We start from the raw sequence: 15,311 nt of genomic DNA, 5'->3' as shown, positions 1-15,311 counted from the left end.
TCTATATGCAGGTTGGCTCATAAACTGGCTGGGTTATTTGTTCATTCAGCTTTATTTTTGGTCTCCTGGACCAAATATATGTAAACAATATATAAAGACTATTATGAGGTGGCATTAGGTGCAGCTCTTGTTGGGTTCCATTGGATGAACCCAGACTATTACATTTTGGGGTTCTCCGGGCCAGTGGTGGGAGAATATTGTCCTATTGACGTCTGTTCTACACGTGTTTTGTAGTGCCTGTTCCAGAAACCCCACACAGACCATTTCTAATTGCCTGAAAGAAATGTTCGAAGTGTTCTGTGAACACACAATGTCAGGAGGTGGAGACAGTCAGCAGTGCAAAGGTATGGAGCATATCCTATCTGATGGATACATTTTAGTTCTGGGATTTTGCGGCTGGTTTAACATGTTACTGGTGATCCTTTTTTAAACCACTTACAGGTTCCCTATGATGATACACATTTATTTCCTGTGACCGACTAGTAATTATAATAGTTAAAATACAAGTATTTAGAGAAGGCTCACCTAATGCTCAAGAATGGAAATGGGTGCACCTACCAAGAGGATTCACCCAATCCTCAAAAACAGTAGTAAAATTGAAGAATAAGATGGTAGGGCACACCAATATTTGATACCACACGGATATTTATTATAACAATATTTATTTATTAGTGATATACCTGTTAAATAAACATACATAAAATGTAACACTCTTAAAAGTAATAAAATACTAAAAAATGGAAAAACTATTGAATACAATAAAACCCAATATAATAATAATATATAAATTAGCAATATTGCGTTTTTGATATCTATGTAATTTCAATAGTTCAACTGTATGTATACCAGGACTCGTTAGATGGTAGACAATATCCTTCCAGATGGGTTCTTTCACCCAAACGATACCCCAAGAAATGGGGATTAATTGGATGGTTTGAATCAAGTCTTTTTGAATAAAGGCTTTTGAAACAAAGATTTTTCTTATATATAAATAAATAGTCACTGCCGATGTTGCGACTCAATAGTCGCTATGTATATTGAATCAGTGCACTATTGCTGCTTTTTAATACAGGAGAGCCGAGACAATTTTACTCACAGTTTGTAGTGCAGTATTGTCGGCTTTGATAAATCACAGGTGGCGTCCCACGTGTGGTGAACAATAGTTGCTCCAATTGCAGCAAATTAAAGTGGTGTGGCTTTGGGATCCTCGCTGTTTTTCATATAGCTGTGCTGTATTTGGGGGTCAGTCGGTGATGCGTTCCTTCTGTGTTTAAATAAATACTTCACAGGAGTAAACTCTGCCAAACAGCCGACTCTCCAAACAAACAGGTATCCTGCTTATCTTGGATTTTTCAAGCTGGAAAATCAGCGATCCCTTGTTTCTTTATTTCCTTTTTCTTTGCCTTTTCCTTTAGCGCTTTTAGTCCTCCGGAGTGATGCTTTATTCCATAGGGTAATTACAAACACAAAGAAAATGGAATAAAGCATCACTCCGGAGGACTAAAAGCGCTAAAGGAAAAGGCAAAGAAAAAGGAAATAAAGAAACAAGGGATCGCTGATTTTCCAGCTTGAAAAATCCAAGATAAGCAGGATACCTGTTTGTTTGGAGAGTCGGCTGTTTGGCAGAGTTTACTCCTGTGAAGTATTTATTTAAACACAGAAGGAACGCATCACCGACTGACCCCCAAATACAGCACAGCTATATGAAAAACAGCGAGGATCCCAAAGCCACACCACTTTAATTTGCTGCAATTGGAGCAACTATTGTTCACCACACGTGGGACGCCACCTGTGATTTATCAAAGCCGACAATACTGCACTACAAACTGTGAGTAAAATTGTCTCGGCTCTCCTGTATTAAAAAGCAGCAATAGTGCACTGATTCAATATACATAGCGACTATTGAGTCGCAACATCGGCAGTGACTATTTATTTATATATAAGAAAAATCTTTGTTTCAAAAGCCTTTATTCAAAAAGACTTGATTCAAACCATCCAATTAATCCCCATTTCTTGGGGTATCGTTTGGGTGAAAGAACCCATCTGGAAGGATATTGTCTACCATCTAACGAGTCCTGGTATACATACAGTTGAACTATTGAAATTACATAGATATCAAAAACGCAATATTGCTAATTTATATATTATTATTATATTGGGTTTTATTGTATTCAATAGTTTTTCCATTTTTTAGTATTTTATTACTTTTAAGAGTGTTACATTTTATGTATGTTTATTTAACAGGTATATCACTAATAAATAAATATTGTTATAATAAATATCCGTGTGGTATCAAATATTGGTGTGCCCTACCATCTTATTCTTCAATAGTAATTATAATAACATGAACTAATGAATTGAAAAATGAGAGGAGAATGCCTATCTGGACATTTATGGCATATCCCTAGGATCCGCCTCTGGATCTGCACTTGTATCTCCACAACGGGGCCCCTTCTTGCGCTGCTAGGAATGCAGAGGTTGCCTCAAAATGTCTGACTTGGGAATACCACTTTAATCCCTTCCCATCCACTCCGCATAAATATACATGAGGGGTGTATGGAGCGGGCTCATGGGTTGACCTGCTCCATGCATGGCATGTGCCAACCAGCAATGACCTGGATCAGACGTAACTCTGATCCCAGTCATATTTTACTGCTTAGATGCCATGGTCAATAGCAATTGTGGCCTCTAAGCGGTTAGTCAGAGGGAGAAGGCTCCCTCTGACCTCCCGTCTGCACCCCCATGTGAAAATCACAGGGGTCTTGTGAAGGCTCCTAGACCTGCCATAGCAAACTGCCTATTAAGCCCTGCCTGCAAAAATCCCATAGACTGCAATATGCGGTAATATAAGTGATCGAATGATTGCTTGTTTAACCCCTTCCCACGCATATATCTCTAATTATTTTCTAAAATAGTGGGGCAGATTTACTAATGAAAATCTTCTAGGATTTTGGATCAAATTGAGGCAAAATTCTGCTGCACGTTCTATGTCCTAGACACTTTTTTGCGCCTTGCATGGCAAGTGGGTGTTGCTTGGTGGTTAAGGGGGATAGCTTAACGTGCAGTCTTCTGGCGCATTTAAGCCTAGTAATGGGTGGACTTCTTAAAGATGTGTGAGTAAATCCACCCCATTGTTTTCCAGAAATGATCCTGTTTTAAATGCAAACTTTAAATCTGTTCCAGACATTGCAAAGAAATACTTCAGACTGGCCGAAACGCTGTATTATAAGGTGGTGGAATCTGTTGTCGAGCGGGAAAAGAAACGTCTGGGAGATGTGGATCTGTCTGTAAGTAAAAGCATTCAGATTTCTCAGGAATTCTAGATTTCCTCAACAGTAGTGAGAACAGAGCTTCTAATCTTTAGACTATGGACACCGTTAGGGGCATTTTTAATGGAAATGCTTGGATTTTTGGCTAAAAAGCATATTTGCAATTGGGTTTTATTAAAAAAAATTAAAAAATTTCACCTGCATGTAAATTATATACATTGCAGGCTGCTCAGTCCCATTCAGTGTGAAATCAATCAGACGAATTCTCTTAGGCTGAGTTCACACGAGCGTGTCCGGATAAGGTCCGGATGCGTTGTGGAAAACCCGCGGGAGTAGGTACACGATTGCGTTCCGTTGTTCAGTTTTATCGCTCGGGTGCAATGCGTTTTGCACACGCGTGATAAAAAACGGACTGTGGTACCCAGACCCGAACTTCTTCACAGAAGTTCAGGTTTGGGTTCGGTGTTGTGTAGATGTTATTGTTTTCCCTTATAACATGGTTATAAGGGAAAATAATAGCATTCTTTAATACAGAATGCTTAGTAGGTGGTCAATTGAGGGTTAAAAAAGAAAAAGTAATTAACTCACCTTCTCCTCTTGATCGCGTAGCTGCCGGTCTCTTCTTACTACTTTAATCATGAGCTGCCGGCTAAAGGACCTGTGGTGACGTCACATCACATGGTCCAATCACATGATCCATCACCGTGGTGATGGACCATGTGATGTGACGTCACCACAGGTCCTTTAGCCGGCAGCTCATGATTAAAGTAGTAAGAAGAGACCGGCAGCTACGCGATCAAGAGGAGGAGAAGGTGAGTTAATTACTTTTTCTTTTTTAACCCTCAATTGACCACCTACTAAGCATTCTGTATTAAATAATGCTATTATTTTCCCTTATAACCATGTTATAAGGGAAAATAATACAGTGAATAGACTGTCATCTTAGCAACCATGCGTGAAAATCGCACCGCATCCGCACTTGTTTGCGATTTTCACTCAGCCCCATTCACTTCTATGGGGCCTGCGTTGCGTGATAAACGCACTATATAGAACATGCTGCGATTTTCACGCAACGCACAAGTGATGGGTGAAAATCACCGCTCATGTACACAGCCCCATAGAAATGAATGGGTCCAGATTCAGTGCGGGTGCAATGCGTTCACATCACGCATTGCACCCGCGCGGAATCCTCGCCCGTGTGAAAGGGGCCTTACAGTTTGGCCTGTAGCTCTTCTCTCTGTCCTCTTGAAAACTCCTAAAGTTGACCACTTTCATAAAACGTTTGCTATGTTAGAGCGACATATCAAAGGTTTTGATTGGTGGGGGTCTGAGTGCCGAGACCCCCGCTGATCGGTAACATGAGGTGCTAAGCCACATTTACAAAGGGCAGTTGTCAGCAATTGTTAGAACATACACTCATTCCCAACAATCGGCACGTGTAAATGTTCTGAAGATCACCAGATGAATGAGCAAAAGGCTTGTTCATCATGTGAAATGATTTTTGCCGCAGACACCTCAGTCATCATTTCTGGACGGCCAATCCCCATACGGTGGAGGTGATCCATGGTCCGTGGTCTACCTTTTTCAGCCAAGTGTAGAACATGTTCTATCTTTTTGTGGAACGAACATACGGATGCAGAAAGCACATGGATCATCCTGGTACTTTCAGCATCTGTATGTCCGTTCTGCAAAAAGATAGAATATGTCCGCAAAGTATGAACCACGGACCCATTGAAGTCAAAGGGTCCACCAAAAAATTTGGACAGCACATGGACCGCATCCATATTTTGCAGATTTTCGATTTGTGGACTAAAAGTGATACATAGAGGTAGCAACATTCCACTACAGTGTGTGGTAATGACCAATCTAGTATTCTGTCCAGGTCCTGTACAATTTCCATCTGAGATCACCATGATGATGTCTTGTCTTTTGCAGAATATACTGGAGCAGGAGATCTTCCATAAGTCCCTCATCGCATGCTGTCTCGAAATTATCATCTTTTCATACAAACCTCCTGGCACTTTCCCACAGATAATAGTCATGTTTGATTTGGCACCCTACCATTTTTACAAGGTACGTACAGGAGATGAATGGTGATGGATTTTACTGTCCGGTCTCGTATTCTAAACTTCATGGAAAGTAACTGAAGAGCCCATTGCACTTTCACGCATTCTGAGCTGATGCCTACTAGAACATAGAGGTACAGGCAGAACAGTGACAATAAAAACCTTCTCAATAGTAGGCTTGAAAGGGAATAAATAACTCTTCACAGGTGCCCACAGCCCATCTCCCTTATGGAAAGACTTGCCTGATCTCCGCTGGTCTAGTCCCGTGTGTTTATCTTCTGGTCCGTGGCTTGGACATGATCACCTGGTGGTGACATGTCCACAAGGGACAGGTCACCACGGAAGCCAGTGGTTGGCTGCAGCGGAGCATGTGACCATGTCGGGGAGGAAGTAAACAATGCATGGACTGCAAAAACCTGGACAATCCCTTTAAAGTAAAATAATATACTGCATGACTGTTCTCCTAACACACGGCTCCCTGACAGATTCTGTATAAAGCAAAAAGTAATGGTCTGCAGATACACTGAAAGTGAAGGCTGTAGAACAAACTGAAAAAAAAAAAATTTCAAAATTAAAATTGTCCTCAAAAGTGTCCCACGCCATAGCTTTTAAGGCACATAATTTAATATAAATAATTTGACTTTCCTCAAGTATAGTACAAGAGTGTGGGAACTATTATGTGTGTTGTAGTACACAGTTGTCCATTTAGGAGTTCTTTATGCATGGTCTCCGAGAACCGAGATGATTTCGAAGTGTGGTTGTCAAATTGGATGTTGCCTTTTTGTCTGAAGGTGATTGAGCTTGTTATCAAGGCAGAAGATGGTTTATGTCGAGAAGTAATAAAACACCTAAACCAGATTGAAGAGCAGATTCTTGAGAGCATGGCGTGGACTCATGACTCCCCTCTGTGGGAGAAGATTAGAGACAACGATGGAAAAGTTCCACTCTGTGAAGAGGTACTAGAATATTGCTAACTTCTTGGGGATGGATACATGATGAGGAGTCCAGTTAGATTTTGGACCAATATGAATGAAAAAAACAATTTGATTTATCTAATGAAGCTCTATTTGTCCTTTTTTTCCCAGGTAATGCACCCACATCATTTTGAAGGAGCTGTTGGCAGCAGCATAACAGGATCATCTGCTCCTCTTACTTCAAGACGAGTCAATGAGATCAAGGCAGATGCGGCTGGTCTAGGAAAAAGTGTGTGAGGTTTAGATTAACTTGTCTATTATATAACTAGATGTGCATTTCCTGAAGGGCATACATAGTGCGTGAAAAGAGCTGAAAGTGAGTGTGGGAGAGAGCGAGTGTGTTACTTCAAGACCAGTCAGAAAGATCAAGGCAGATGTGGCTAGTCTAGGAAACAGCGCGTAAGTCTTTTAAGTAGATGTGCGTTTCCTGAAGGTAATACACAGAGCTTGAAAAGAGATGAAAGTTTGTGTGTGAGAGAGAAGTGGGGCCATGTGTGAGCGCTGTGTCTGTGAGACTGGGTGGGACATCATCCATGGCAGTTGGTTCTCCCAACATTGAGTCATCCATTTCTATGGGGATTTTTTACTTTAAAACATAAAGTTATTAATAAAAGACAAATCCAATTGACTCCAAAAATACATAGCGCACTTCTCAGGGCCGAGAGCTTCCAAATACAGCTTGAACGGAGTCTGTGTATGTTAAGCAGTTCGGCTGTATTAATGGCAGAAGACTGGAGAAGAATAAATATAATATAAGAATGTGAGGAATTTCAAGCCCTATAATAATACAATATAAAGGAATATTTGGTGCACTTTGTAGCTGAACTGTAGACTTTTATTCTCGCAGCTTCCTCGCCTACTTTATTTGATCGGTACAGTTCACCGATGGCTGGCACAGCTCGCCGCCGTCTCTTCATTGACTCCGATAGTCCACCTGAAGAAGGGAGTCCAGCACAAGCGTCTCCGCATTCTACTGCTGAATCGACGCCCTCACCGGTTCCTGGGCAGACCCTGGTGACAATGGCGACTGCTACAGTAACTGCAAATAATGGGCAAACACTCACTATCCCTGTACAAGGTGAGGCATACAGAAGGTTCGGGAAATTGAACTTTTTTTTGTTGCGTTGTGACCTTCTCTTTTTATTATCCTACTGCCAGGCATTGCTAATGAGAACGGAGGGATCACATTTTTTCCGGTACAGGTCAGTATGAGTGGACAAGCCCGTGGCGTTTCTAGTTCCATTCAGCCACTTACAGCCCAGGCTCTTGCTGGACCGATGACCACGCAACAGATGCAGGTTGCAGGACAAGTAACCATCCCTCAGGTCCAAGCTTCTCCAGGACAACAAAATGTCAGCTGCAAAATGAAGAAAGTTGGATCTCTGGCTCTCTTCTGCCGGAGGGTAAGAGCACGTTCTTAAAATATTACACATCACATTTTATGACTTTAGGAACAATTGATGGTCATCCTTTTATGGTGCCATCACCATTGGTCAAGTTTTTTCTTCCATGTTTTCCTACTTGTTTCTTGATGGCTTCAGATACTGGCCACATAAATTGGATGTTAGGGCCCCATTACTCTATCCGATATTTAGGCAGGACAAGAACTGATCAACGATAAACTCGTTAACCAACTCTCATGTGCATAGGCCGATGCAAAGTGAGTAGTGGAGGAATGATGGCTGCTGCAGTAGTTCTTCCCCCAATCAGTTTTAATGATTATTGGCGCACATCCCTGATTACACCGGGAGATGTGCCGCCGATTATTCATGCATCTTTTATCCTGGTGAAATCTACAAATCGGCATCTGTTGATCGACGGCACAGTCACACATGCCAGTTATTGGGTATGGCCGTTCCTATGATAAATCCTGATACTTGTCCCAAAAATCGTCCAGTCTAATAGGCCCTTAAGTTGGTCGAACACTCCAATTTCAGTGGAATATGTATAGTGCTGCCTGTTTACTTCCCCAAGGGATGGATTTCAGCATGTCCGATCCATTGATCCTGTGGTTGAGAAGTAGCTGCCTGAGGAGGCTTATTCCCTTCTTCCCCTTTAAAAGCACATGTTTTGCTGAGCGTGCATGTATATCTGTGGGGGGGCTTGGAAGGAATAGCTGTTAGCCAGCAGGGATATAAAGTGTATGGACATGTTAAAGGGGTTGCCTGAGACCCATAAAAAGTCCCGTGCCTTTTGCTTTTAGTCCCCTCTGGACCAGAAGTGATGACATCCTGTATACATGCCTTAAAGGGGTTGGCAGAATGGAAGCAGCAGGGATGAGAGTCTAAGCATCGGTAAAGTGGTAGTGTCAGAAGGCGGGTCTTTTATTTTTGCATTGAAACCTGTCCAGGCGGGTCCGTAAGGGTCCATTCACACATCCGTATGTGTTTTGCGGATCCGCAAAACACGGACACCGGCAATGTGCGTTCTGCATTTTGCGGACCGCACATCGCCTGCACTATAATAGAAAATGCCTAATCTTGTCCGCAATTGCAGACAAGAATAGGACATGTTCTATTTCTTCCGGGAACGGAAGTGCGGATCCGGAAATGCGGATCCGGACAGCACATTAGTGTGGCCCCATAGAAATGAATGGGTCCGCAATTCCGTTCCGCAAAATGCGGAACAGAATGGCGGACGTGTGAATGGACCCTAAGGGGTTAGGGATCTGGACAGCATCTGCGTGGACAGCTGCTCCTTATCGCAGGCAAGGCCTTCCTGTGTTCTAATGGATAACTGCTTGCCAACTGTAAATGTCTTTGACCATCAGAAGTCATCGAACCCTTGTAGGAGTATATTCTCTCCATAACCCTGCATTCTGCTATACGTTCAGAAGCCCTATCAAGGCGGCCACTTTTGTGTTCAGGTTCTGATGTGTTTCTGTATTCCTAAATCAGGTTTACCATTTAGCCAGTGTTCGCCTTCGTGATCTCTGCCATAAGCTGGATATTTCCGATGAGCTTCGTAAAAAGATCTGGACTTGCTTCGAGTTTTCGCTCGTGCACTGTTCAGACCTGATGAAGGACCGTCACCTGGACCAGCTTCTGATGTGTGCAGTGTATGTGATGGCCAAGGTGAGGAGCTGAGAAATGAAGCTTTTTATTGACTAAGGGGGTTTAATTACTAACAGAAATACCTTCTCCTGAGGTGCATGGATTATAGATCCCCTGATAAAGGTCATAATTGACCGAAACGTCGGGACTATTATACATAATCGCATGCTATGCCTTGAAATAATATTGGATGTAATGTGACACAAAGTGTTCGAAAAGAATGAATAAAACTACACTTTAATATCATTTAAAAGTGGTGTGCCATAGACTTTCTCCTACATATTGACTTATCTCTCCAAGAGGTGTGCAGACCTCAATAACCAAAAGAGGTCTAAAAAGTGGGCCTGGCAGGGATCATCATTTTTGACGCCATTTTTAGGCATTGAAAATGGTCTAAATCTACTTAAATGGTCTAAATCTATTTAAAAGCGCCGTTGGATCTGCTGAAGTTATGTAGAGGCTAACGTCCAAAATGCTGGTCTTAGTAAATGACCCCCTAAGTGTCCAAACCATTTAGTTCCAAAGTTAAGAAATTCAAATCACTATTTCCGAAGGCTCAATTAGTATGTGTGACAATTAACAGATGCAACGGAACCTCCTTAAAGGGGGTTCTCCGGGCCTGTGCCCAAAAAGCCTCTTTCAGCTAACCTGTGGAGAGAGGACCACTTTACCCAGTACTTACCTTTTCGCTCCGACGGTTCTGCAATCCTGGCCGGGATCAGGCGGCTGCCGACTACCTGCAGTCTATTCTGCCTATGTCACAACCAGATGTGCTCCTCGTTCTTCCTCTTTAGCTGCATCTACGTTGTGGAGCTGAACAGGAAGAAAGAGGAGCACATCCGAGTGTGACATCAGAAGAAGAGCCCGCGGCCAGTCACGCGATCCCAGCCAGGAACACGGAACGCTTGAAGGTTACCTACTGCTGAAAGTGTCTTCTCTCCGCGGGTTAGTTGAAATAGGCTTTTTAGGCACAGGCCCGGAGAGCCCCTTTGCACACCACCTCTTTGAGACCATCCACTCACAGATTCAAGTCAGCCCTATATTGGTCATTTTCTTTGAGAAGGCCACACCCCAAAACTCCATTTTTCACTGCGATTTTGGATGGTTGTTTTAAAAGGGGTTTCACTGCAATTTTCCCTCATTGCTGTTTAGTTACATTTATAAAGATTCTACATAAGGGATTGATATAAACCGAAAAAGATGCAAAATACTAAAAATAGGCAAGCACTGTGCGGTTATTCGGGACTGCCACTATTCTATATTCAATTTAATTTTTTACAGGTAACCAAAGAAGACACATCCTTCCACGATATCATGAGATGCTATCGTATGCAGCCTCATGCTACGAGTCATGTAAGTACAAAGCCAGAAACTTACTGTTAAAGGTTCGTCGTTTGCCCGTGCAATGCAAGTCTGTGTTGGGTCCACCAGAGCGGGAGAAGCTCTATGTAGGCTCTCTAATAACTCAATAAATTTTTATCAAGATTTGCTTTATACTTAAAGTGTAATTAAACTTTATTAAACCTTGTTCTACATGTCCTGAAATTTTTTTTGTAATGCAATCTAATTATTATATTTTTTTTTTTTTACTTTTCCATGCTAAATAGGTCCCTGAAGTTCAGGTGCCTATAGCGCTTTAGAATCCATACATACTCTGCTGTGAATGAGCGTATGGATTTCCCTGTGGCTGTGTAGGCTGCTCCTGCCTCCGCTAAAGCCTGGCATACATGGGCTACGGTATGTCAGGCTTTAGCAGAACGGCCCAAGCAGGAGGAGTGATGTCTTATGTGAGCTCCTGCGCTTGCTCCACTCTGCCCTGCTGATAGCCTGCATACCACATACTATAGAAAACTACAAGTCATCTGACAAAAATCCGGCCCCCGCACAGCTCCATAGAAAGAAAAATTAAAAAGTTACGGGTATTAGGATGCGGCGATGCAAATACATTTTCTTTTTCTTTTATTCATTTTTTCTAAAAAGGGTTTTTATTTAGCAAAAGTTGTAAAACATAAAAAAAAAAAAAAAAAGGATTTGTATTTGGTGTCGCTGTAATCGTACTGACCCAGAGAATAAAGTTATCATGTTATATATGCTGAAAAGTGAACGCTGCAAAATTTATAATGTAGCCTTTGATAACAATTGTGCACAAAACATTATATCTGACAATACGGACTGACTCTGGAGAGAAGGCCGTATACTCAGGAGAGCCTGCTCTCCACCTGGAGGATGAGGGTTCCATCCGTAAGTCAATCTGTTATCCATCTTCCACCATCTTGCTACACAACTGAATACGTTTTCTTGTGGAGCCTGGGGAGAGAAGTTTATTTTTCTTTTTATCTCCTATATAGGTGTACAGAAGTGTTCTTTTAAAATCCAGGAGAAGGCAGCAGTCTGGTGGTAGTGACCATGCATTGACGGGCTGCTCCGCCGAGACCAATAAAGACCATGGTAAGCACACACTGGCGTTAGGAGATCCGGATCAGAGGAACAGCCTATTCCGACAAAAATCGCTGTTTGTCAGTATGGACCCATTCAGACGAGCGTATGGCCACCGTTCCCTTGTCGCAGACCGCAAACAGCGTGTCCGCGAGACACAGGCGCCGGCCGTGTGAACTCCGTGCTGCGGTGCGGACCCGTTGACTTGAATGCACGGAGTTCACACGGCCGGTGCCCCTGTTTTGCGGACCCGTCTGAATGGGGCCTGTGTCAGCATTGAGGATCAGGTATGTAGCACCGGATTAACGGTAGTTCTATAATCTAACTCCTTCCTGAACAAGCCGTACCGCAGCTAGCAGTGCACCAGTCTCCAGAGCTGACATATATTTACAGTCCCCCTCGCCCCCAAGGAACACATTATTTCTGGTGCATGGAGTGTCCACATGTAGTTCTAATGCAATGTGAACAGAGCAGTTGTTTGGGAGTAGTCCCTGCGCTGGAACTACACAGCCAAGTCCATTGTGTGTGGTGGACGGAGCTGGTTGTACTCGCTTCAGAGGGAGCAGCGCTGCCGTAATCGGCTCCGTCCAGTGGACAGAACTGTGTAGTTCCAGCTCCTATTTCTGGTACCAGAGCTACTCTTGCACAGCTCACCAGTGGCAGTGCGGGGTGTCCGACCCCTAATAATCAGACATTGATGGCTTATTCTGAGGACTGGCCATCAATATCAAAGGACTGAACAACCCCTTTAATATTTTTGTTTACGTACAGGGTTAATAAATGTGTAGGTAAAAAAAATACAAAAATGTATTTTTATATCATCATCCCCAACGCCCCTTGTCTACTTACTGTATGCTATGGAGTGAAAACCGCTGTTACGTATCCGTGTTGAATTTTGTTTTTCAGGCAGCAGGGAGCCCAGCCCAGTGATGCGCTCCAGTAGTACCCTGCCTGTACCGCAGCCCAGCAGCGCTCCCCCTACTCCAACACGACTTTCTGGAGGCAGCAGTGACGTGGAAGCAGAGGAAAGAGGAGACCTGGTTCATTTCTACAACAACGTCTACATTCGAAAGATGAAAAGCTTTGCCCTGAAATACTCTCATGCCAACGCAGTAAGTGGCCTTTCTCCTAATTCCTGCAGTTATGCATAGCTAGAGGAAACATCTGCGACTTGGACCAGTGGAAGTATTTGCAGATTTTGTCTAAAGCCAGTGGAAGGGTTGTAAATCCATAAGGCTTTCCTTCACCAGGGCCAAAGGCTTAGGGGGGGACTATGCCAGTCTTAATAAAAACAAATGCGCCGTAGTAAGATGCACCAAATTTAGTAAGTGGCACGGGACTTTAGTAAGTGGCGCGCGTCTTCTCTCAGTCTGTGTGCCAGAAAAACAAATCCAGCTATGAGCTGGCGGAGAGTTTACGTTATAATATACACCAGCTTCTGGAGTAGATTATAGTAAATCTGTAGCGCTGTAGAAGGCATGAAAAGTCGCAAAATTCCTTTTTGACTCCATAAATCCATCACGTCTATGGACATGTAAAATACTGTGGAGTGGATTGTTAGTAATACTATTTACATGTAAAATACCCTGGAGTGGCGTGTTAGTACCCACTGTCAGCCAGCACGAGGAGCAGATACCTCACCGGACCCCTTTCCTCCCCAGCTACACTCATGGTAAACCTCATTAGAAGTTGTACAGTAGAAACTCTACCATTCCAGTGTGAAGACCTTATGTACAAATCTACAGCTGATGCAAGTAACTTAAAGGGCATCTGTCAGCAGATTTGTACCTATGACACTGGCTGACCTGTTACATGTGCACTTGGCAGCTGAAGGCATCTGTGTTGGTCCCATGTTCATATGTGCCCGCACTGCTGAGAGAAATGATGTTTTATTATATGCAAATGAAGCTCAGCTCTCTCTGCACCTACTGTGCCCCTCTGCACTTTGATTGACAGGACCAGGCAGGCATAATGTTTTCGGCAGTTGCAGAGCGAGCAGAGCCTCTAGGTGTTTGAGAGGAGCAGCACAAGCTCTTCTGCTGAACAAGCCTTCATCTGGTTGAGGAACTTTCTTAATTTTTCAAATGACGGTGGCTCTGCCTCCCACGGTGGCTGTTGATGGGTGGTTCCCAATCTGTGATGTCCCAATAGGGCAGGGATGGCCAACCAGCAGGTTCTCCAGCTGTTGCAAAACTACAACTCCCAGACTGCTTACAGCTATCAGCCTACAGCAGGGCATGTTGGGAATTGTAGTTTCACAACAGCTGGAGAGCCGCAGGTTGGCCATCCCTGCAATAGGGCACACAGACAGGGAATACCAATGGATGTCCCTTTTGGTGGGGGTTGCCTACATTTTTTCACAGCTGAGGGCTGCAATGCTATCAAACAATCCCTGTTGTATCTACAGGTCCTGGCAGGTAGTTAGGATTCTCTGCTTAAAGGGGCTATCCCATTATTGATGTAAAAAATGACATCAGACATCATACAGTACATGACGGTCTCTTTCTAACAGAACTAGAACCAGCCCTGTACCTCACATGGATCCAGAGATCTCCTCATCCATTACTCCAATTGCTCTGCTAGATTAATTTCAGGCTGGCAACTCAGGGAGCGTGTCCTTTCTGATGCAGCTCTTGCCCTGTAACTGCCACAGTTTCTAACAAAACATAATGCCGGTGACAGTTGAAGATTTATACTGAGTGTGTGCGACCACCTCCGTGAGGTGGACAAGAAAGGAGGAAAAAAACAAGCAGCAGGTGGCGCTGTACGGATACATTTTATGGAATAGCTCACTGGGTATACTACATTTTTGCATCTGCACTAATAAAAAAAACATCTAAAAAAACATGCAGCAGTTCTATAAATGTTCATGAAACCTCTTCTCTGCACAGTGCGGTCACAGTCCGGTAGATGCTGAGCTCTTCACTGTCTGTTCTCTATTACAGAATGAAGCTACCCCTCTCTCCCCTTACCCTTCTATGCGGACCTTGTCTCCTCGGCGGGTGCAGTTATCTCAGAGTCACCAGATCTTCATTTATCCTCACAATGATGACTCTGCCACTTTATCCCCTCGAGAAAAGATCTCATACTATTTTAACCACAGCCCTGCAAAGGTAAGTCTGATACCTACCCTCTTCTATGCACGTGTGTATATAAAGACTCCTGTACAACTGTACTGCTCAAGCGAGAGATTAAAGGGTCTTTAATCTGGATAGGTCGTCAGTATCTGATCGGTGCGGGTCCAACTACTGGGACCCCTGCCGATCAGCTGTTTGAGAAGTAGCTCGCAGTAGCACTGTGGCCTTCTCTCAGCAAGCCAAGCACAGCGCCGTACTTGGTATCGCAGCTCAGCCCCATTCACTTCATTTCTAGAAAAAGACAAGATTCTGCAGGATTGTGAAAAAGGGAGTCTGTCGCCTACACTGAGCGTTTAAGGCCGCTCAGATTGCGTTATAGAACGTTTGCCCCCCACGAAAATAGTACCTCTCTTGTTTCTGTCCCACGTAGAGAACC

The 15,311-nt window shown here is 43.4% G+C and overlaps 1 protein-coding gene across 2 annotated transcripts in view; it reads left to right on the top strand.

The window, feature by feature from the left end:
• The window catches only part of RBL2 (RB transcriptional corepressor like 2), a 53,952-nt gene that overhangs the window by 33,788 nt on the left and 4,853 nt on the right, over positions 1–15,311 (top strand). For both annotated transcript variants that reach the window (XM_040409723.1, XM_040409724.1), the window contains 12 exons: positions 235–344; positions 3,184–3,287; positions 5,205–5,342; positions 6,127–6,291; positions 6,421–6,538; positions 7,157–7,387; positions 7,468–7,712; positions 9,207–9,383; positions 10,644–10,715; positions 11,711–11,810; positions 12,705–12,910; positions 14,744–14,911. In XM_040409723.1, coding sequence (XP_040265657.1) covers positions 235–344; positions 3,184–3,287; positions 5,205–5,342; positions 6,127–6,291; positions 6,421–6,538; positions 7,157–7,387; positions 7,468–7,712; positions 9,207–9,383; positions 10,644–10,715; positions 11,711–11,810; positions 12,705–12,910; positions 14,744–14,911 — 1,834 coding nt within the window. The remainder of the gene's footprint in view (positions 1–234; positions 345–3,183; positions 3,288–5,204; positions 5,343–6,126; positions 6,292–6,420; positions 6,539–7,156; positions 7,388–7,467; positions 7,713–9,206; positions 9,384–10,643; positions 10,716–11,710; positions 11,811–12,704; positions 12,911–14,743; positions 14,912–15,311) is intronic.

This window comes from Bufo bufo, chromosome 10, assembly GCF_905171765.1.
Source record: "Bufo bufo chromosome 10, aBufBuf1.1, whole genome shotgun sequence".
Lineage (NCBI taxonomy): Eukaryota > Metazoa > Chordata > Amphibia > Anura > Bufonidae > Bufo > Bufo bufo.
The sequence above is the reverse complement of the archived record's forward strand: the minus strand, read 5'-3'. Positions and strand labels throughout refer to the sequence as shown.